The sequence below is a fragment of the Petaurus breviceps genome, unplaced genomic scaffold, assembly GCF_028583685.1.
Source record: "Petaurus breviceps papuanus isolate PSGF00001 unplaced genomic scaffold, PetGlider_PUasm1.0 90556, whole genome shotgun sequence".
Classification (NCBI taxonomy): Eukaryota; Metazoa; Chordata; class Mammalia; order Diprotodontia; family Petauridae; genus Petaurus; species Petaurus breviceps.
Genome location: NW_027187273.1, coordinates 4695540 through 4720421, shown reverse-complemented (window position 1 = coordinate 4720421; position 24882 = coordinate 4695540). Strand labels below are relative to the sequence as shown.

Genomic DNA, 24882 nt, shown 5'->3' with positions numbered 1-24882 from the left:
TCTTCTTTACATCAACACAAAAAAGAAGGTCCCAGGCAGTGACAGCCCTTAATTTTTTTTTTTTTTTTTTGCCTTTTGGAGGGCAATTGCCCAAGGTTACACGGCTAGTTTTTTTGTGTTGGTGTTAAGTGTCTGAGGCCAGAATCGAACTCAGGTCCTCCTGACTCCTGGCCAGCACTTTAATCACTGTGCTACCTAGCTGCCCCTCCTTAAATTTTTTTGAAAAGTGTTTTTGGTAGCTGGTGGCACAGGTAATGTCTACCACTAGCCCAATGCTGGTGGGTAGTAAAATCTAGTGATATCCTCCTTAAGATTTTCCTTCAAACTCTTAGGGGACTCTGTAGAATAAAGCTCAAACTCTTAGGGGACTCTGTAGAATAAAGCTCAAACTCCTCTGGTTGGCATTCAGGGCCCTTTCCCAGAATGGATCAATCCTACCCATGTAACCTAATCCCCTCTACGAAAATCCTTCTTTCTAGTCAAGCTATTCTGACTGTCCCCTCCATGTTAATTCCTGCCTCTATCTTTAGCTCTACCTTCTTCATAAAATGTAACATGACAACATCGGTCAACACTGATCCCTCCTTTTAACTATCTGTAACATTTGTTTTCTCTACCACATTTTATTATTTTATGTAGCAGATTATCACTTACTGTCTTTTCTTTTGTTTTGCGACTTAGACTTGTTTTCTAATTCATGTTTGGATTGTAAACTTCACAAAGGCAGGAACCATAGTTTATTATTATTTTTATCCCCCAAAGCTCTTAGCACACACAATAAATGTTCAATAAGTGCTTGCTGATTTGAGGAGAGTGAAGCAGACCCTTCTGTCGATTTATCTTCTAGTCAACAATAGCATTTGCTGAATGTTCACCATTACGAGAGCCTAAAACTCATTCATCAGTTATATTGTCTGGAAAATGGGATTATTCTTAACTAATTCTTGCTCCATGCAATAGCACCAACTTGCTATAGTAAAGCCTTCTTAGAAACCAAGGTGTGTGTACAATTATCCCTTGTCTGCCAATTTGAATGAAGCTGGCACTCAGCAGTGTAGGGTGGTACCCTCTATTGGCATTAAGCTGCCTTTATCAATCTGATTCCAAGGAAGCCAACCCACCCACTTGGTGCAACTGCATTCCAAAATGGCAACTCCTCCTTTTTCAAGAAAAGGCCAAGCCTTTGTGTAGTATGAAAAAGCTATGCGTGACTGGCACTGGGGGATTCTGACCTTCCAAGATACTGCCACCACACAATAAATGCAGCTCTTCTCCATAAAGGCGGGGTTGGCTATGCTGTGTAGTCACTCCATTGTGTGAAAAACCTTAGGGGTTTTGGAGGCAAAGCAACCCATGATGATTCAGAGTAATGACATCTTAGTCCAATCCTCCAGGGAAAAAGGAAACGAGCAGAACTGAATAGCACTCTCTAGGTCACCAGACAATACCACATGCCATAAACCCAAAGGAAAACTCCAAAATTTTAGACCTTCTTTTAAGTTATTATGCTTATTCCCTCAGAGATCTTAATACCTGGAATTTCTTGTGTAACCTTCAAGTGGCAACTCAAGTTCCATCTCCTCCATGCTAAATTTAGAAAATACAGGAGTCATTTCAGACCCCAGAACTAGAATGATAATGGGAGCTGCCTAAATATATGCTGGGCATGGGAGATTCACATCAGTAATCTCAGCTACTATGGAGGCTGACCCTGGTGGATCTCTTGAGTTTGAGAATTCAGAGTTTCAATGGGCTATGCAAATCAGGTGTCCAAACTACGTTCAAACTAACTGAGCCCCAAGAAACAGAGGGTCACCAGATTGCCTAGGGAGTGGTGAACTGGCCCAGATCAGAAGCAGAGTAGGTCAAACCTCCTATGCCAATCAATTGGGAGCATAACGCCTGCACTTTCAACCTTGGTGAGATAGGGAAATCCAGGCTTTATAAAAAAAAAAAAAATGAGGTGGCCAAAATGTTTGACTCCTCCTTTCCCTACTGAAATTTCTATTCTAGTTTGACAGACAATGTAAATATACATGAAACAATAAGAGAATGATAAGATAATATATAATTAAGGACTATTTTGTTTGATCCAGACCATTATGTTTGATAGAATTTGAAGGAGGGTAGAAATTAGTGTGCACTAGAGTGGTCCTCAGGGAAAGTTTTGTGAACTAGGCGTTGAAGGAAGAATGAGATTTATTTTCTAAAAAATAATAACACATTTATATTCCCCCTCAAGATTTACAAAGCACTTTCTTCATAGCAGTTCTATATGGCAGGTAGCATAGCTATTAGATAGATATATGTGTGTGTATTTGTACAATACACATTATATATATACACATACATTGTATATGTATGCACATACATATGTATATTACACATTTTATTTAATGAATGAAAAGTTTTTTTTATTAAGTACTAGCAATTTGCCAGGAACTGTGCCAAACACAGGATACAAAAACAAAAATCAATACAGTCTCTGCTTTCTAGGAGCTCACCTTTCAAAAATAATGTATGTGTGTTTATGTATGTGTATATGAGTTTGTATATATATGTATATATTTGCATACACATTCATATGCATACATCTATATATGAGAGAGTAACCCTTTCTACTAGATTTCAGGTGTCTTAATCTCTTTGTTGTTTTTTTTTTTAATCAAGCATTTTTTTTTTTTTGTCTCTCTCCCAAATTTTTCCTATTGGGGAAAAAAGAAATATAAAGTTAAGAAGCATAGTCAAGCAAAATGAATTTCCACATCAGTTACATGCAAAAATGTATGTTCCATTCTGCATATTAATCCATCTCCTCTCTGTGATGAGGTGGATAAAAATCATTATTACTTTGGAATCATGATTGACCATTGCATTATTTAGAGTTCTGAAGTCTTTCAGAGTTGTTACAATATTGATGATATAGTAAAAAGTGTTCTCTGGGGTCTGCTCACTTGATACTGTAACCATTCATATAAGTCTTCTAGGTTTCTCTGAAACTGTTTCTTCATTTCTTATAACACAGTAGCATTTTAGTGCATCCATATACCATACCCCAATCTGTTCAACCATGCCCCCAGTTGATAGGCAGCCCTTTACTTTTTAGTTCTTTGCCACTACAAAAAACTGCTATAAATATTTTTGTATGGATGGGTCTTTTTCCATTTTCTTTTATGTCTTTAGGATATAGGCCCACTACTGGTATCAGTGGGTAAACATGGTTTAATAACATTTTGGGCATTGTTTCAAATTGCCTCCAGAATGGCTGGACTAATTCACAATTCCGTCAATGATGCATCAACGTGCCGGTTTTCTTGCAGAACTGCCAACAGTTGTCATTTTCCTTTTTGGTCAATGTTGCCAAACTGAAGTATGTGAAGTGGAAGAAAGATAAGGTTTAGATTCAGGGAAAGACAGAACATTTTAGACAGGGAGAACAGTATGAATAAAAACAAAAAGTCAGACACAAACATGGTGGGTTCAGGAGATTCAAGTTTGATCATATCAGTTCCCTGCTGGGAAACAAACAAACACTCCAGTGGCAACTTGTTGCATCTAGAACACGAAGTCCTTAGCTTGGCATTAAACATGATGCTTCGGGATACCTTTTTAGGCTTTTCCTACATTACTCCCTTTGAGACACAAATCCTTGTACCTAAGCTGTCCTACTGTCTGTTCCCTGAACTAAGTATTTCATCTCCTTCCTTTGTTTTGTATTTTTGCACTTCGATGCCTGCAATGTAATCCTTCTTTATTCTACCCCTTATAATCCCCTGCTTCCTTCAAGGATCAGTTCATGTACCATATAATCTCCTCTAACAAGCTTTTCATGATTTTTGCTCATTCTCACCCCAAAACTGTTAACACACACCCTCATTCTCAAATTACCATGTGTATATTTCTCTATTTTCACATTTGTCCCCCACTGGTAGAATGCAAATTCATTGAAAGCAAGGTTTTGCTTTTCATTTTGTGTTGACATCCCGATCACCTGCTGCTGTGCCTTTAAATTGTAGACCCTTACATGCTTCTTGGATTAGATCGGACTGAACTGGGGACAGTGAAGAGACTAGCCTGCCTGGCTTTCTCTTGCCTGGGCAGCTAAGCCTATGGAAGGCAACCTGGTCTTTTCATCTCCATAGAGGAAATTTCAGTGAGACAGATGACAAGAACACGGAAAGGTCCATACAAGAGGCATATTAAAATAAGAAACATTTCCCTGGTAGTGAGACAAATTTATTTAGATGAGTAGCAAATGAGAACTGAATCACAAGAATTGCTAACTTAAGATGGAAAAGAAGGAGATGGAGAATGGGGAAAGGAGGAATTTGCTGTTCATATTTTTGTTAAAAATCATTCTCTTGGTTCTTCTCACTTTATACTGTATCCATCCATGTATTTGTTCATCTTCCTGAAGGAAGTAGGTTTTTGCTAGGTACAACTGTGCAGTAGGTCTTAGGTCTCTATGAATGAGGCTGGTATTGGTCAAAGTCATATCACCAGGGTTATGAGGCACATGACAGGAGGGAAAGAAGAAGCGACTTGATCTTCTTGGGATGCTGTAAGGTCTAGGGGCAGACAAACATGATGTTGAAAATGTGGACTTGGTAAGGTCAGTGTTTCATTCAGGTAAAGTCTGTTATGCTTTCAAGGACAACAGAAAGGGCTGTCTTTCCTCTCAGCATAAATCCCTACCCCAGTAAGTTGCTGAGCAGGGATTTAAACTCAGGTCCTCCGCTAGCAAATCCAATGATATGCACCATGTTGTTTCCCACTAGTAAACTGTGTGTGACAACACAGTCAATTACCTAGTCTCCACTCAGTTTTTCCAGCTTGCTAGTATTTACTAAAGCTTGAATTCCACAGGCACATCCTTTGATAATACAGAATGTTCTCCACATCATAATTAGGCATCAGAGAACTTTCGTGAACAAATCTCATCCCTCTCATTCTCCATCATCAGTGTTATCTTTTGATGGGTACACCTTTAAGAGAGAGAAATAATAATAATCAAATAATTCATTCAAGAGACCTAGAGACAAAACTAACTTTCCAGGTGTTTCATGGAATCTGTTCACATTCAACTCAATCCCTCATACATTCACTATCTCAATATCCATCTCAAAGTTGAAAGACCTCGGAAGTCATCTAGTTCAAACCATATCTGATCAAGAAATCCTCCTATAATATGTCCAACACATGTTCATTCGCCATTCATTTTTAGACTTCAAGTGAGGATAAATCCTACTACTTCTTGAGGCAATCTTGGACAGCTATAATTGTTAAGAAGTTTTTCTGGAGGAAAGGAAGGAACCAAGCAATTATTAAGCTTCTACTATTTGCTAGGCACTGTGGTAAGCACTTTACAAATGTCTCATTTGATTCTTCTTTTTTTTTTTTTTTGGCTTTTTGGAGGGCAATTGGGGTTAAGTAACTTGCCCAAGGTTGCACTGCTAGTATTTTTGTGTGGGTGTTAAGTGTCTGAGGCCGGAACTGAACTTGGGTTCTCCTGATTCCGGGGCCGATGCTCTACTCACTGTGCCACCTAACCGCCCCACATTTGATTCTTACAAAAATTCTGAGATGTAGGTGCTATTATTACCCCCATTTTACAATTGAGGAAACTAAGGCAAAGAGAGGTGAATTGACTTGCCTGGGGTCACACAGCTAGTAAGTATCTTAAATCAGATTTTAACTCAGGTCTTCTTGACTCCAGGCTCAGTGCTATACCCACAGTTCTATCTATCCTGCCCCATCTCCCCTCTATGCCTTCTCTTCCTTAGGCTAAGTGGTCTTAGTGTCTTTTACTGATCCTCACAGAGCATGATCATAAAACTCTTCAACATCATCCTCACTGGCCTCTGGATATTCTCAAGACTAATATGCATCCTAAAATGTGACACAGGACTGAACAAAAACTTCCATATGTAGTCTGATGAGGAAAATGCACAGTGAGGCTATCACTTCTTTTGTTCTAGACTCAGTATCTCTTCTAAATCAGCCCCAGATGATAGAAGTTGTTGAGAGCGTGACCCGCAGGGAATAGTGTGAAGCTGGGCAGATTACAGAGTTAGCTATGAGGGAGGTTAGTTCCTGGAGGGAAGCTTTCTGGTTTGAGGATTAGATTGAGATCTCTCAGTTGCTAAAACCCAAGTTAAATGAGGAGACGATAAGAGATCCCCTGCCTGGGCCTGACCAAATCATCCAGCCTGGGTACTGAAAAAACCTGCTGATAGGATTTTGGAATCATATTTATTCTGCATATCCTTATTGACATCCATGTTTTCCCCTAACAGAATATAAGCTCCTCACAGTCAGGGACTATTCCATTTATGTCTTTGTATCTCCAAATCTAGAACAGAATTTGGCATATAGCAGGCATTTAAGAAATGCTTATTGATTTATTGCTATTTGAAAAATCATGGAAAACAGGAAATGTGCTAGAGCAGTGGTGTCTAAATCAAATAGAAACTGGGCCACTAAATCATAATAAGGATCCTTGGCGGCTGTATATTGACTTAGAAAACCACATATTATCTAGGTTTTATAGTATTTTTATTTATTTTGTTAAATATTTCCTTATTGCACATTTTAATCTGGTTCAAGCAGAACTAGGAGGGATGTACTGGAATCAGTATTCAGGGATTGTTTGACACCTCTATACTGAAGAATTTCAGGGAAGAAAATTTTCCATTTATTTAGAAAAAAGAAGGTTGGGTTTTTTTTTGTTTTTGGAACTTTAGGCCAGTGAACTTAAGTTTGATTTTGGGTAAATGTCTAGAGCATATTATGAAAAGGAAGCAGTGACCACCATGAGCCAACTTGAGTTCATCAAGAATAAGTCATGGTAGCTTCACCCCATTTCTTTAATTCCATAGGGGTATCAGTTAGTTTGAGGCAGTTAGTTGACTCAGTGAACAGAATGCTGGGCTTGGAGTCAGGAAGACTTGAGTTTAAATCTGGCTTCAGACACTCACTAGCTGTATGACCCTGGGCAAGTCACTTAACCTCTGTTTGCTTTAATCCATTGGAGGAGGAAATGGCAAACCACTCTACTATTTTTACCAAGAAAGCTTCAAAATATGTCATGAAGAGTTGAACACACCTGCACAACACATTCATTTGCTAGATCAAAGGATTTTCATGGATTTTAGCAAGCTATCTGCCAAAGTCTCTTGTCATACCACTGTGGGCTGGATAAATAGGTGGATTTGGAACTGGCTAAGTGATCAGATTCGAAGACTGGTGATTAATGGATTGATGTAAGCCTTGAGGGAAGTCTATAGCTGTGTGACCCTGGGCAAATCACTTAACCTCTGCTTGGTGGTGCTAGCACATTGGGCCTGGATTAGCTGCCTCACAAATTTTAGAAGAAATAGACCCAGCAGATATGCTTAGATATGGAATGGACTAGATAGTCTTTCCATTCTGAGATTCTGTGAGTCTATTGCTGTGGCTCAGGCCATTTATTATTACTAAATTTGGGGCTCTTGGGAATAATGACTGGATACAGTCATGAAACAGCTCCAAATATGTTCTATAAATGCTTAAGAACAAGAGAACAGTACTGTGCAATGTGTTTACAGTATGAAATTTTAGAAGGTTGGTCATCTTGTGTTTGGACAAGCTATATGAACATTGGAACATTCTGCCTTATTATGTAGTGAGTCTCTTGTCATTAAAAGTGTTTACAGAGGAGCTGATGACCAGGGCATGATGTAGAGGGGATTCCTACATTAGATAGAAAATTGAACTAGATGACTTCTACAGACCATTCCATCCCGAAATTCTAGGAGTTTCTCCTTTCTTTCAACTCTTCTAGTACTCACAGTCTTCACAAGCTCTTTCTTTTGTGCTGAATGGAGCTGTTCTGTTTTGTGAGGAAGGGTGTCTGTCCTGAACCCTTCAAAGCAGAGGTATCAAACATAGCAAAGCTCTGAGCACTCCCCAAAGCAGATTAAAATGTAATTGGGAAATATTTAACAAAATAACTAAAAATACCATAAACATAATGTTAATTTGTGGTTTTCTAAGTCAATATTCAGCCCACAGGGACCCGATTCTATTTGAGTATGACACAGCCATCCCAAAGCACATATAGGACAGGGCTCTACACACAGGTGGCATTCACTAAATACTTTTTCAATATTTATTATTTGCATTTTGGAAAAAAATGTCATTTCCAAGCAGAGTTTTGGATTGTACTCTTTCACCCTGACTTTCCCTAATCTTCTTTCTTATTTGGGCCAAGAGGTCTTTTAGTTTATACAGAAATTATTTCACACTTCAGCTACTGGAGAGTTTAAGCTAATATTGACAGAGTAGTTTTCACCTCAGGCTGCCCCTCTGTAATTATATAGGTCTGCCTCAGGCCAGATCACATCTCACACTGTAGAACCTAAGTGAAGTTGTTGTAAAAAATGTTGAAGCCATTTTCTTTGGCTCTCTTGAGAGTCTGTGCATTCCAGCTGCTCTCAGTCTAAAAGACAAATAAATTCTTGGTTTTTGCACACATATTTTTGTGAGTGTATTTGGCTGCCTAAACTGACAGATAGTTCCTATACTGTTGGAGAGAGAAGCAACATTTGCCTTTTTATTATTATGTATTTTGTTTAAGACTTTGGTTACCATCTCATAGTTCCAGAAAGTTTCAAGGAAGGAAAGAATAAATTACAGAACTTGTCTATAATTCAAAGTCAGAAAATCTAGATTCAAGTTCTAGCTCTTATACATCCTAACTGTATAGGCAAAATACTTAAGCTCTCTGGGCTTCAGTTTCTTCATTGGTAAGATGAGGATGAATCACATTACCTATGTCCCAGAATTTTTGTGAAGATAACATTTTGTAAACCTTAAAAGTGCCATTTAGTATTGCTGGAGCTATGAATTGGTCCAACTATTCTGCAAAGCAATTTGGGATTATGCTTATAAATTTCTAAATTTTCCATACCCTTTGACAGGGAGACCCTATTGCGAGGAATACACACTAGGGAGGTCAATGATATATCGACAGAGTGAATGAGCATTTATTAAATGCTTGTTATATACCAGAAACCCTGCTAAGAAAGATCTCACATGCACCAAAATATTTATAACAGTACTTTGTTGTAGTCAAGAATTGGAAAAAAAGAAGATGCCTACTTCTTGGGGAACAGTCAGATAAATTATGGTCATTAATGTAATGGAATATTACTGAGGTATAATTAATGAGGAATATGATAAAAACAGAGAAATGTGGGAAGACAGATCAGCTGATACAAAGTAAAACAAATAGATCCAGGAAAGGAATGTATACAATGATCACAACAATGTTAATGGCAAACACAGCAACAAAATGATCAAAATTGAATGTTATACAATTGCAATGACCAAGTTTGGTCCCAGAGAGATATAAGAACAGACCTATCTTCCTTCTTTGGAGAATTAGAGGTGTAGAACACTACCTATCATATCAAACTTGGTTGATGCGTTGGTTAGTTTTGCTAAACTATTTTTCTCTTTTTTATTCTTTGTCATAATGAATGATCATCTGGGAGGAGGAGAAAAAAGGAATATTTTAGGAAATAGACATAATATAAAACCAAAATATATCAATAAACATTTTAAAATAAAAAAGTTAAATAAACACACATGGAAATGTATTATTTAGAAATAATGATTATCACAAAATAAGTAATAATGGCCAGAATTACTGGACTAGACAACTGGAAATCAAGATCTTTGTAGCCACTCTGAAACTAACTTGCTAGATGACCTAGGCATGTCACTTTACTTCTTTAATTTTCCCATTTACAAAATGGGAACCATAATGCTCACTCATGTTTGCCTTGTCAATTCTTATAACTCATTGTCTTAGAGATTTTCCTGAGACTTAGGTAAAGGTCAAGAAATTCGTCCATATTCAATCATTAAAAACAAGCATTTATTAAGCACCTACTATGGGCTAAGTGGCACAGTGGATAGAATGCTTGGCCTGGAGTCAGGAAGACTCATCTTCCCAAGTTCAAATGTGGCCTCAGACACTTACTAGCTTTGTGACTGTGGGCAAGTCACTTAACCCTATTTGCTTCAGTTTCCTTATGTGTAAAATGAACTGGAGAATGAAATGCCAAACTGCTCCAGTATCTTTGCCAAGGAAACCCCAAATGGGGTCACAGTCAGGTATAATTGAAATGATTGATCAGCAACAAATGTCACAACCAATGGACGAGGCATTGAATGTACAAATATAAAAAAAGCAAGAGAGTCCATGCCTTCAAGGATCTTACATTTTGTTGGGGTAAGGGTAAATACAACATGTTCACAGCTAAGTAGGTACAAAAGATATGCACAATAAATACAAAGTGACAGGGATACTAATAACTGGGGGAACCAATAAAGGTCTCCTGAAGAAGGTGGCACTTGGGGCAAGCCATGAAGGAAACTAGATGTTCCACGAGGGAGAGATGAGAAATGAGAGCTTATCAGGCATGGGAACAGCCTGAACAAAGTCACCAAGACAGGAGAGGGAATATCTTATATAGATAACCTGGTAACAAGACTTAAGAGATACAGGGAACAGCATAAAGGCCAGTTTAGACGGAATGTACAGTGTATGAGAGTAGGCATATGTAATTAGTTAATTTAATTAATTAATCAATTAATTAAAAAGTAATTAATTAAATACAGCAATAATTGTAGAGTCAGATTGTGAAGGGCTTTAACTTCTACAAGGCAATACAATATAGATTGGAGAGCCTTGAAAAAAAAGAAGCAACAAAACTTAGAAGTTGTTTGGAAATGGGGGGAGCACAGTGCCTGGTACACAGTAGGCACTTAATAAATATTTGTGCATTGATTGATTGAGGAAAGAATCAAGGATCGTTCGCAGGTTGTGCATCTAAGTCACTAGAAGAGTGGTGACCTAGAGAGAAAAATAACAAAGATGGATGTGTGTATGAGTGTGAGTGTGTGTGAGTGTCTGTGTGAGTGTGTGTGAGTGTTAGTGAGTGTGAGCATGTGAGTATGTGAGAGTGTGTGAGTGTGTATGAGTGTGTGAGTGTGTGTGAGTGTGTATGTGAGTGTGAGTGTGTGTGTGTGTGTGTGTGTGTGTGTGTGTGTGTGTGTGTGATTATGAGAGTTTGGGACACACACAGTAAGTGTCAGAGACTGGATCTGAATCCAAACCTTCCTGACTCCTGGCCTAGTACTCACCCACTAAACCACTGGTAGCCTATCTTGAAGAATATCTCACGGGATAATGTATCTGGGTACACTTTGTTTTTAGCTTTTACAAAGAGTTATTTATTGTGAAGATAGAGCAAAGACAGAAGTAGAAACATTTTCCATCCAATACCTAAGGCGCATTCTCCCTTATACCACCTCAGTCATTGGGGAGTGTGGGCTCAGTCTTAACACTAATAATAGATAGATAGATAGATAGATAGATAGATAGATAGATAGATAGATAGATAGATAGATAGATAGAACACTTATGCAGACTATGTGCTAAGCATTGGGGATGTAAATGCAAGAAAACAAGGTATTCCCACCTGTCAAAGGCTTAGGGTGGGTAGATGGCATAGTAGATAGAGTGCTGGACCAAGAAGACCCATTTTCCTAAGTTCAAATCTGTCCTCAGATACTTATTGGCTGTGGGACCCTGGGCAAGTCACTTAACTCTTTGCCTCAGTTTCCTCATCTAGAGGAGGGAAATGACAAAACACTCCAGCATCTTTTCCAAGAAACCCCTACATGGGGTCATGAAAAGTTAGACTCAACTGAGCAGCACCTGTCAGTGAGATGACATTCTTATAGAGGAAGACAAATCCTAAAGTGGGGCTGGGAGCCGAGGTGGTAAAGCAGTCTGGAGGGTGAGTGAGTTGAACAAGGAGTAAATGAGCAGCATGGCAGGGGCTCCTCACATAATGGGCGGCAGAAGTTCACCAATCAATGAGCAGGCCTCAGAGCAGAATAATCTTTAGATGGGCAAGGCAGTTGTTGGGGGGATTAGAATAGTCTGGAGAGTGAGTTGAGCTGGGAGTGAACTTGGCTGCAATAGGTTCACATCTATTGCAGGATAACCCCTGGATTGGGGGCCTTTCCTCTACGTCTCAGCTTTGTACTGACTGACTGTCACACCTGCACGTGTTGTGTCCCCTGACCTCCTGATGGCTTGCCCTCCTGACCTTTCAGGATTCACAAAGTCATAGCCATTTCCAGGCTCCTCTGTGCAGAAGCAAGAATGGATGTAACAGAGACAGAAGGAGGAGCAGGGTCATGAGCACTTAGCACAGGCTGTAAGGAGAGGACTAAGAGCCCCCTCCTTGGGAGCTCTTTAAAAGTGCTATACAAAAGCAAAATGTTTACTTGGGATTTTAATGGTAGGGTAAATTCTAAGGATGTTGAGTTCTTACTTTCACTGACTCCCTTTTCTCACTGTTATTTATGTGTACTCTATCTCCCTTTATACTAACTTAACTTATGCAAGATCCTTTGTCCCCCTTTCAAAATCCACTGCTGTCTGCCCTTCACCCTCAGCCCAGCCCAACAGTCAGAAGCATCTTCATCCCTGAGTCAATGCAGTAAGGTGTCTAGAACAGAGAGTTAGCTGGTTTGTGGTGCAGCTGCTGGACCAGTAGAAAGTAACTGATGAGAGGGGTACTTCTTTTGGCAGCCTCTTTCTGGGATTTTAGCCTAGAGCAATTGCTCAACTCACTCCCTTTACACACCTGACTCAGAGATGTTGTCTGTTTAAACCAGGCATGCTCTGAAGGCCAACATGAGCAGGTACTCCATGCTGTCTCAGATGGTGAAGCCTGGGGTCTTGGGAATAAGCCTGAATGGATTCTCCTCACCCCATTCCCAGCGAGGACATTTTCTAGACCAGAAGGAAGAATCACTGGAGGCATTTTGCATAATATTAGAGTTTGAATGGTTTTACTCTTATGTGTTCTGATGGATTAGTCAGGGGTCCCTAACCTGGAGTCCATCAATTTTTAAAAAATGTTTTTGGTAACTATATTTCAATATATTTGATTTTTATAATCCTACCTATTTAAATATGTGTAAATTGTATTTATATACATTATATACATATATACTTACATTTACATACATGTACCTATATTTAAACACACACATATATGTGAATATATATAACACATGATTTTGAGAAGGGATCCATAGGCTTTATCAGACTGCTGAAGAAATCAGCGACACACAAAAACGATGAAGAATACCCTCAATTAGATGTTCTGTTGATACAGGTTATGGCAGATTATTTTTGACTGATGAATGCCAAGAGATTTATTGGGAATGCACAGAGTACTGTCCATGCTATGTTTCTGCTCCTCCCAATCTTCCCAGCTCCTAGTAAATGGACCATATGTACTTATAAAGTATACACAAAGCATAGAAAATAATAACATTAAGATGATGGTAGTGTTTAGATAGTACTTCAAGGTTTGCAAAATTTGCAAATGTTATTTCATTTTATCCCCACAATGACTCTTTATTATGAGGCTGCATATACTTTTAATGTGTCTGTGTTATCTATTCCATAGAATGTATGCTCCTTCAGGGGAGGAATTGTTTCATTTCTGTCTTTGTCTATCCAAGACCTAGAACAGTACCAGCACACACTTCTTGTTTAGTCTATGCAATAGTGTCCAACTTTTTGTGACCCCATTTGGGGTTTTCTTGGCAAAGATACTGGAGTGGTTTGCCACTGATACTCTATCCACTTCACCACTTAGCTGCCCTTAGTATTCATTAAATGCCTGTTGAATTGAATTGAATTGTCCAAACTCTCTGACAGAGGTATACATCTAGCTCTTCTTAGATTTTTCTGGGAGTCCTTTTTTCCTACACTAGACACTGACATACAATGTCTCTTTCTGAGCTGCAGAAAATAATTCAGTTCAATAAATTGATTTGAATTTGAATTTGAATATTTGAGAACCTGCAGTGCTAAGATCACAAAAGAGCTGTTAAAGTGGCAAAGTCAGAACCTGAAAATAGACTTTGGGTCTGTTTTCAGGGTCCATCTTGGGTCCAGACTTTGGGTCCTGAGATCTTTCTGCTGCTCTGAATTTGTTCCTATAATGTAGTTGGTGCTATGCTAGGTTTTATGGTTGTAACTAAGAGGAGGGAAACAAACAAGCATTTATTAAACTCCTACTATGTGCTTAGCTTTGCATCAAGCACTTTACAAATATTATATTATTTTATCCTCACAACAACCCTGGGAGGTAGGAGGAGGAGCTATTATTATCCTCACTTTACAGTTGAAGAAACTGAGGCAGATACAGTTTAAGTGACCTGCCCAGGGGCATACAACTAGTAAGTGTCTAAGGTCACATTTAAACTCAGGTCTTACTGACTTCAGTTCTTTGTGTCATCTAGGTCTTGGCTCTTAGGGAACTCCCAAAACTACGTGAAACAGATAATTATTAAATACTGGACTGTATTGGAATATATTGGCAAGTCTCACTGACCTGGTTCTTCTCCAAGTCATCCCAATCCCTGCTAGAAAGATTTGTTAAGCTCAGAATCTTGGATTCAAATGCTATACAATTACAGTTGAGATGGGGTCATTTGGGGGTGCTTTATATACTAGAGTTTAGCATCTTCTGGGTAAAAGTAGAATTCAGAGGGAGAGAGGGGGAGTGATAGTAGGGCTGGGGAGTTGGAAAGGGCGACTTGGTGTACTAAGTCGTCTTGGAATTTTTAGCTTGGCTTTCTATCAGCCCTCAGCTGTTCTGCTGGGTGTGTGGAATTTTGGGAAAAGAAAGCCAACTATTTTAGTAATTCACCTCCTTTATGGTTCAATTTACAGTAAATCTGTTAACTACCTTTGAAAAGTTTGTAGGGAGGCATGGCAGGGGAAACAGAGTTGGAGGCTGGGATAGCACCAGATGACCTTCTCTCTTAGAGACCTGTTTTGCAATGAATAAACAGTAAAGGGGCCCTGTTTGACATTTCTTTCTGGGGAAGGGAGTGGGAATGGGGAGACTAAACTGAAACTTATCATACTGAATTTACTGCTACAATGCCTTTTTGGGAGTCTTGTTCCCAAGTCACATCTCCAAGAAAATCATGAGCAGTAATGTGAATGTTGTCACTATGTCTTCTTATTATGACCCCTAGCTTCTCTTCTGCCCTGGTCTACTTACACATGCATGGTAATGATATCACCTTCAGGACAAAAGCAATAGCATAAAGTATTTTCTGGCCTGGAGGAATGCCCTTTTAAATTTCATCTTAATTTCCATCTGTTTACCCATCTAATTTGTGCAAAACCATTTAGACATTTGATCTAGTCCTCTTAGGTATTAACCATCTTACCTCCCACAATAAGATCATTTCTGTTCTTCCCCCAACCCCATCCAATCCCAGTTTTTGGTCTTTTCTTCCCTTAAAATTAACATTGAATTAATTTAGTGTTTACTTAACTGTGTAACTGTTGGATACCCATCCCTACCACCAGTAGACTGTCATTGAAGGCAGAGACTGTTACTGTCTGGCACATAATTTGTGCTTAACAACTATTTCTTGAGTTGAATTAAATTGAATTTCTACTGACAAAAGAAATGAGCAACCAACCTACTCCCTGAGGAATGTTGTGGAAATACCAATGTATCTTAGCTTAAGCAAACCTGAAATAGGAGCAAATAAATGCACACATCTAATAATTGAATGGTAATTTCTTGCTCTACAAAGGGATTAATCAGAAGATTCTTTTAAGTGGTGCAGTTGCGTCCTGGAATCAGGCAGACCAATTTCAAACCTGTCCTGAGACACTCACATAACTATGTGACCCTAGGCAACTCACTTAACCTCTGTTTGTCTCAGTTTCCTCAACTGTAAATTGAGGGTAATAATTCTGAAACACAGTAGGTGCTTAATAAAAGCTTAGTTCCTTCTTGGAAAATTTAAAACAAGGTTCAACTTATCCATTTAAAAAATGTGCACAAAGTCTCTCTGGAAAGGCATCGTATAAAGGAAGAAACACCTACAATGGCAAAGCTACTGGGACTCCCTTTGTAGTCTTCTATTGACAATTCCCTTCCATTTCATACCAGGAGGGTTTGTCATGACCTTGTAGATGGGGAAAAATGCTTTCTTGTTTTTACTCATCTCTAGCTGAAATCAAGCATTTCCTTCAATAACTTAAAAACATTATTCTGAGAAGAGTTCATAGGTTTCACCACACTGCCAAAGAGGGCCATGACAAAAATGATTAAGTACTAATACCCTAGTTCAACTTTGTCATTTATAAAGGAGGAGACTGAGGCCTAGAGATGTCTCAGATGTCTCAGAAGTAACTAGCTATAGTCAGTTTTAGAGTCAGGATCTAATCCAGGGTTCAGTTGATAACAGGTTATATAAACTCTTTGGTCCTTAGCTTCCTTATCTATAAAAATGGCCTTGGGGGCATCTTCTAGCCCAAAGTCAGCAAGCTTTCCACTGCACCATGCTGGTTGTGAAATGTTTTCAATTATCTGATTTATCTTTCTTCCTAACCTTCCATATTTTTCTGTCTTTTCTTATTTTCTCTTTGCAGAAAGCCTACGAGCAAAGACCCCATTCTTCTAAAGAGGTAAGATATTTTTTTCATCATCACATCGCCAGAATTTCTACAGCTGGGCGGTTGAAAATTCAGGAGTAGCCACTCCTTGCTACTGGTTAGCGGGGGAGAATTAGAGACCAAAGTGTTGGGTAGAGACCACAGGTACCATAGGTGTTCAAAGAAGGGAGTCATTGCTGTGCATTGGGGGTGGTTAGGGAAGCCTTAATTCATGGGATGAGGCTTGAACTGGATCTCTTGTAGCTATTGGCCCACTAGGTCCTTGCCCTTTTCAACCTTGAGAGTAGACATCTGAGCTAAATAAAAAGTTTCATTTTACCTCCTCCCATCTCACTTCCCAACCTGTTGAGTTTCTGTGATACTTAGGACACAATGTGAGAGTCAGGAGGCTGCTCTAAGCTCCCTAGGGCCATGCTTCTGGCAAGGTGCCCCATTTTCAGGACCTCAAGAAAGTGCTTGGGCAGGGAGCTCACCAGGTAGTCCATTCACAGTTTCCTATATTTGTAACATCTACTGGGAGTTCGTTGACAACGAATTTCACTGTGGAATGCCAATTTTACCTGGTCGGGGCAGAAGAGCGAGATAATATGGAAGAGTGGAGGGAGCCCTGGATTTAGGCTGGAAGTTGTTGTTGTTGTGATTGTGGTTCAGTCGTATCTGCCTCTTGGTGATCCCATTTTGGGGTTTTCTTAAGTGTTTTGCCATTTTCTTTTCCAGCTTGTTTGACAGATGAGGAACTGAGACAAACAGGGTTAAGTGATTTACCCAGGGTCACACAGCTGGTAGGAAATGTCCGAGGCTGATTAGGAAGAGTCTTCCTGATTTCCAACCATTTAAGTAGGAAGATGTGGATTCAAATCTTGCCTCAGATACTTACTGGCCATGAAGTGACTTAACCTCTCTGGGGGTTGGATGAGGGGTGGATCTAAAGGCTTCTTAGGTCCCTATCACATCTAAATCTATGATTCTACTAGCATTGAGGGATTATTTTCTGTGGCCCTGTCAGGAAGTACCTTCCTTATTTGTCCTTTCAGGAAAGTGAAGGAGGAATCAGTAAGTACATGAAATTTTACCTTCTGGTGGGCAGCTAGGTGGCACAGTGCATATAAAGACCCCTCTTCCTGAATTCAAATCTGGTCTCGGACTCTTACTAGCTGGACAACCCTGGGCAAGTTACTTGATCCTGTTTGTCTTAGTTTCCTCATCTATAAAACAAGTTAGGGAAGGAAATGGCAAGTGATTCCAGTATCTTCACTAAGAAAACCCAAAATGGCATCATGGAGAGTTGGACACGACTGAAAAAACTGTTACAGTAATGGTCCTCTGCTAGCTCTAAAGCTCTGATCCCAATTCTTTGGGTCCTTTCTACTATACCTATCTGAAAGGGCCTTATTCCTTTTCACAGATCTTCCTTTTTTTTTCAAGTCTCTGCAATTATAAGTAATCCTGGAGCTCCCAGGGCCCCCCAAGTAACTTTCCTGAGTCTGGGGACAAATCCAAGAGACTTATTCCAGTTAGGATGCAGCCCTTACTCTGTCTGTCTCCCACTTACCCCTTTATCAAAGAACTCTGAGAGAGGTTGGTTCCAAGTTTTTGAAGATATACTCGTAGGGAGGAAGGTGGGCTGGGAGTCAGAAGACATGGGCCTCTAATCCTTGCTCTGCTCTAACTATCCTTGGGAAGATCTCTAGCAAGTGAAAGCCCCTTTCTATTGCATATTATTATTAGATATTACATTCTTTTTAGGCTTCAGGGACACCACACTCTTCTGGATCATCTCGTAGCTCCTTGGACACATTAGTTCCCTGGTCCTCACTTTCCTTTTCTATCAAATGACATGTCACAGGGTTGTAATAAGGTTTAAATGAGATAATTCATGTAAAACCACTTGTTGCTTTGAAAAAAATTAAATTTTGAGTAAATATAATGGGTTATTTGGTTGGTTGTTGTCCTTTGTTCTTGAAGAGGACCAAAATGGCATCACTATGCTAAAGTCAAGTTTCAGTGTGTCCAACTGGGACTGATCAGACCAATATGAGCTCGGAATGCTCTACCACAGGTTAGGCACAAATAATCCGTGTGAACATTCGGGGTGGATACTCGAAATTTTTGTATCCTGCATTTCTTTTGAGCTGTTTCAATTCTGCTTTGCTCATAGAGCACAGAATCTTCTTGGATGAGGGCACGCAACACTGAGCAGTCCTGTGCCAGTGTCTCTCATGCCATACAATCAATTCCAAAGTTCATGAGAGAGACCTTGAGAGACCTTCATCGCTTCTTCTGACCACCATGTAAATGCTTTCCCTGTGTGAGTTCTTCACAAAATAGTTCATTTTGCATTTGAACAACACGGTCAGCCCATTGGAGTTGCACTCTCTGAAGCAGACTTTGAATGCTTGGCAGTTTAGTTAAGTATGAACTTCAGTGTCTGGCACCTTATCCTGCCAGGTGATCTTCAGAATCTTCCTAAGACAATTCAAATGGAAGCGATTCAGTTTCCTGGCCTGGGGCTGGTAGACTGTCCAGGTTTCACAGGCCTACAACAATGAGGTCAGCACAACGGCTCTGTAGACCTTCACTTTGGTAGTCAGTCTGATACCTCTTTTCTCCCACACTTTCCTTCGGAACCTCCCCAAAACTGAGCTAACTGGCAATGCCTGTGTCAAACTCGTTATCATTTTATCATTCAGTTTATGTTTGCCCTAAAGGTTGGAATCTGGTTGGGGGAGAAAATGAAGGAAGGATTTTGGAACTGATCTATTTATTAACTGAATGTTCAGTATGGAGAGGAGAAGGGGAGAAGAAAAGGAAAAGGAGTGAATGATCAAGTAGCCCCTGGGATACATCACTGACAGACTGGACACCCTAGTATGTGAAAATCTGTAGCTTTATGTCACAGCAGAGGGAACAGAGGAATTACTCACATCTCCATACAACTCTAAGGTTAAAAAAGCATTTTCTTCACAGGCCCGTTGTTGGGGGTAAATAGAGCAACTCGTCATTCCCATTTTCCATCTAGGTAAACAATCTCTACCCACTCAAACTCTTACAGAAAAAAATATAGTGGATTCAGAGCAATCAAGAATGATTTGGTTCAATTCAGTTTGAAGAACCTGTTAATATTCCTGTTTTTCTTTTCTGACTCAACAGATTAATAAGTATACAGGTATGACTCTTGATTGGAGGATTTTTCTAGGTGTTTTTTAAAAATTAATTTTGGTTTAGTTCACATTTCTATTTTAAAAACTGGGTTCAATTCAGGTTTTAGCAGATTTACCATGGTTCATTATGGTTTGGCCTTCCTGATTTGGTTTGGTTTAAGTGACCCTGTTTACTATTATGGCTCATTATGCAGCAGCCAAATGAACTCTTCCCACTGGGCGAGTGAGTTTTTTGAGAGTCAGTCAGTTGAAACCGATAGCTCTTGGAGGGTCAGAAACTATGTTCTTCTTTGTTTGTTTTCCCTACAGTGTCTAGTCTGGGCCTGGGTACACAGTGGGCATTCAGTAAGAACTTGGTAAATGAATGGATGAATGAGTAGATAGATGGAGCTATGATGGCTGAATGCAGAACTGGGACACTTAGGTTGCAGAATATGACCATGATGGAGGCTTGAGTTTTACATTTCCATCTTAGCCCCTATTTGAGACTATTATCATTAATTGGACATCATTATCATGGGTGCTTTATCCAGGGCTCAATGGTAAGGCTGTAAATTTAAGAATCATAAGACAACAATAGACTCTGTCCTTGATTGTCCTCCATAGAACACAGGCAGCTAGGTGGTGCAGTGGTTAGAGCACCTGGGTTTGGGAGGGTTTGATCTCATATCCTGCCTTAGACATTTACAAGTTGAGTGACCCATTTACCTCAGTTTCATCATATGTAAAATGGAGGCAATAATAGCAAAACCTACCCCCCCCCCAATGTTTGTTGTGAGGATCTAATATTTGTAAAGCATGTTACAAATCTTAAAGTATTATATAAATGCTGTCTATTGTTAAAGACTACTAAAACATTTTCACTTGCTAAAATCCTTCTGCTGAGGATTTTAATAGGTACAGTTCCTATTTAAAAAGGTTCACCAAGTGTTTTAAGAAATCAGCTTGGGTACAGTTCACACTTCGGTAATATAATATTTGGGTTTTGGTCAGCAGGTTTCAATAATTTTAAGTTCAATTCAGGTATTACCTCCCGATAAAATCTGTCCTCATCTCAGCAAAAAAAATGGTTTCTTCTTCCTCAGACTTTTATGGTGTTTTTGCCTAGACCTCTCCTTTACCCATACTATACTGGAAGGAACACTAGACTAGGTTAGAACTCACTTTCTTATGCTTAAAAGCTATTTGACCATGGGCTAATTACATGGTCCCTGAGCTACAGTTTCCTCAGTTATAAAAGAAAGGGATAATGATAGTTTTTCTGCCTTTCATCCAAGGTTATTGTAAAGAAACCATTTATAAACCCTTAATTTCCATACAAATCTAGAGAAGTGACAGTGTGCAAAATGCTGGATTTAGAGTTAGGATGGACCTGAGTTCAAATCCTGCCTCAGCTACTTACTAGCTGTGTGACTCTAAGCAAGTCACTTAATCACTGTCTATCTCAGTTTCCACATCTGTAAAGTAGGAATAATAGTAGCATTACCCTCTCAGGGTTCTTGTGTGGATCAAATGAGACAATCTGTGTAAAATGCTTTGCAAATATTGAGGTGCTATATATGTCAGCTATTATTATTAAACATGAGTTGTTCTATGTCGTATCATTTTTATTTGTATATATGTCCTATTTCCTACCACCCTCCTGAGATTATAAACTCTTTGAGGATAGGGAATAGGTAGTGCCTTGCACGTAGAAGATCAATAAATGTTTCTTGTTGTCATTTTAAAAGGCTGTTCATTTTAGAATGTGAGAAAGAAAAATATTTTGTGTTTAATTCCATTCAGCAAGATTTACTGACACAGTGAATGAATAATAAAATGAGAGGCATCGATTGTACATGTTGTAGTAATACAGAAAAAGGAAGAAGCCATGAGCTTCATGGGCTAGAGAAATCAGATCAAACTTCATGGGAGATGAAGAACTTGATCTGGGCCTTGGCCTGGCCTCACCTCTAAGTTCTGGGAAGGAGTTGGATAGATAAAGAGAAAGGAGGATATTGCAGGAAGAGGACCCAGAATGAGCAAAGACATCAGCACCCTGGCTGGGGTGACAGTGACACTGAGCCATCACATGCAAGGGATCACATTGAAACACTCACAGATGAATTGGATTGTGCCCAGATTGTGTTTGTACTGGGTAGTCGCGTCTTGAGGGATTTAAGGAGGAAGAACTGTGGACCACACAGCCAGGAGTGCTCATACACTCATCATTATTGTAGGGTTTTGTAATAGCTTCAGTCACTCTCAGAAGTTGACTCTGACATTGGTGAGCCCCCCAGAATTCAAGATAAGTGTGCATTGCATTAGTAAGATGCCCAGGCGACTTGCCTTATGTGACATTGTCACTGCACCTCTTTCCCAGAATGCCAACTCCCAGGAAAGGGCCAGGGGAGTTTTGAGTGTGTAGCTAATATCTGTATAGCATCTTCTGTGTGCCAGGCACTGTGCTACCTGCTTTTTTTTTTGAAGGGCAATTGGGGTTAAGTGACTTGCCCAAGGTCACATGACTAGTTTTTGTGTTAAGTGTCTGAGGCTGGATTTGAATGCAGGTCCTCCTGACTCCAGGGCTGGTGCTCTATTCACTGGCCCACCTACCTTCCCCGCTACCTGCTTTTCAAGTATCTCCTTTATTCTTCACTACAACCCTAGGAGGTAGGAGCTATTATTATCCCCATTTCATATTTGAGGAAATGGAGGTAAATAGAGATTAAGTTACTTGTCCAAGGTCACATAGCTAGTAAGTGTCTGAGGCCAGATTTAAACTCAGACCTCTTTTACTCCAGGCCCAGTCCTCTAACTGCTGTACCACTTAGCTATATATGTGTTTCCTCTGCCTCTGGGTATCATGTATGTTGTTACCTCTCCATGGGCTGGGCATGTCAGTCTTCTAGCAATAGGTGAGTCTGTGATTTTAGGGACTTTCAGAGACAGTCCAGGCTACATCTTGGTTTTGGTACTGCCTTAGACTGCCTTTGACCCCATCAACCTTAGGGACTGGAAAGCCCAGAGGCATAGAGATAGAAATAATCATGGTATGTGCATGATAGGGGACTGGCCTTGTTGGAGCAGAAAGTAAATATTGAAGACTAGTATTTGCCTCCTTTAGCTGGTTAGAATAGGAGTTCTTAATCTGAGACCTGCTGACCAGCAGTCATCCAAGAGCAAAATTCAGGGTATCTGTGAACATTGAGAGGAAAAAATATCTATCATCTATCTATCTATCTATCTATCTATCTATCTATCTATCTATCTATCTATCTGTCTGTCTGTCTGTCTGTCTGTCTGTCTGTCTGTCTGTCTGTCTGTCTGTCTGTCTATCTATCCATCTATCTTTTCACTAACCTCTAAGTAATATTTAGTATTTCCTTTAATTATGATAAAAAAATAAAACATTATTCTGAGAAAGATTCCATAGGCTTCCCTAGAGTGCCAAAGGGGTCCAAAACACAAAAAAAGTTAAGTAACCCTGAACTAGAGGTTAAGTTCTAAAACCCAACTCGAAATGACCATCAGCTTCTCCAGCTCTTCCCTGAAAATCCAAGAAAACTTAAAGAATGATACCTCTGGCCTAATACTTCCCAGAAAAGTAATAGCTGCCTCTGTCTCTTCCAGTGTGTGACAAAGACTCTCTGCTAACTGGGGGTTAGTATCTTAGCTCACAGGTGCTTGGCTCTCTCTGTGCCTGTTCTCTGAACACAGTAGGTGCTTTATCAATGATTATTGAACCAAATTGAGATGAATGAAATCTTTTTAAATGGGTACTGTTGTTTGAGATAAACTAGATATTTGGGGGGAAAGGGTTCCCAGCCACCCACTTCCTCAAATTCCCTTTTAAAATCTGCCTTCCTTCCACAGGAGCCTCCTCTGTCTTTGGGAGAGGCAGCTGGCGGGAGGGCTGACCTCCCAAGAATATAAACTCAGAGCCAGCTAATCAATATTCCACTGCGGGGGCAGCTCCTGATGTGGTCAGTAATGATCTGCCTTCTCCCTTAGGAACTGCACCTTCTTTTCTTTCTCCCTACGAGAGAGAACAAAACATGTATACATATAAAGCTGTAGAACAACTTTAAAACGGTTGAAATATTTAGCTTTTCATGTTTCTCATAGAAGACCAAGTCCATTCTCCTCTGCCAAGCACCCTCTTCCCCCAATCTAAAATGGATAAACATAACCATTCACAGACACACAGAGATAGACACTATGATTCAACCACATTTAAAGCACTTTGAGTTTTCTGTAAAAATGCTATGCCCCCTTCCTTCCCCTCACCTCCCCACATATATACAATCAAGCAATGTCTCTTAATTCTGAACAACATCCTCATTGTGTGCTCTGGCTGCTGGGAGAAGTCCTGACTTTTCTCCCTTAGACTATGGGAGGCTGACTAGCTTGCTTCAGGATGGCTCAGTCTTGTGAAGGGAATTTAGCTGAGGTCCTTGTTCTATTACTGTGTGCTCTGGGCTCCCAGAGGTTCATTCTAGAGACAGAACAGGAGAGGATGCTGGGGGAAATTCCAGGCATTGGTGCTTGCTGCAGATTCTACAACTGAGATGGAAAAATACACTCCCCGGCAAGCCCTGAAATAGGGAAACCAGGTCAAAGAGGCCATTACAATCTCTCTGGGAAGCCATAGTCCCATGGATGGGCTGAAACACCATCTCCCAGTTGCTGTGTAAGACATAATTAGGTTTCAGCTCAAAGATATTCATGGGTATAGGCTAAGGTTAAAAACATCAACAACAAACGAACTACCAATGCCCTGATCATAAGCTAGAAATCATTTGGTCCTGGTTATTTACCCAGATCTTGAATTGTGGCCCTGTAGTGTGTTCTCTTCATTCCCAGACAGAGTGCAGTCTAGTGGCCAGGTCTACTGATGGTAATGATAATACTACCTGATCTTTCTATATATCACTTTAAAGTCTGCACTATCTCCTTTATGAGCTCTTCAATAACCCTGTGAAGTGGATTCTTTAGGTATTTATTAATGCATAATTTCAGCTGAAATTCCTGCTGTGTAAACTCCTTGCACTGAAGCAAATCAGTACCTCACTTGTAATTTATAGGTTCCAGGGGCTGCCTTGGAGGCATAGAAGTGTAGTGACTTGCTCATTGTTACTCTGTAAATATGTGTTGAGAGCAAGACTTGAA

At 39.8% G+C, this 24882-nt stretch overlaps 1 protein-coding gene across 1 annotated transcript in view; it reads left to right on the top strand.

Moving 5' to 3' along the window:
• The window catches only part of ARHGEF4 (Rho guanine nucleotide exchange factor 4), a 533634-nt gene that overhangs the window by 8380 nt on the left and 500372 nt on the right, over positions 1 to 24882 (top strand). The window contains exon 2 of the mRNA XM_069063354.1: positions 16547 to 16582. Coding sequence (XP_068919455.1) covers positions 16547 to 16582 — 36 coding nt within the window. The remainder of the gene's footprint in view (positions 1 to 16546; positions 16583 to 24882) is intronic.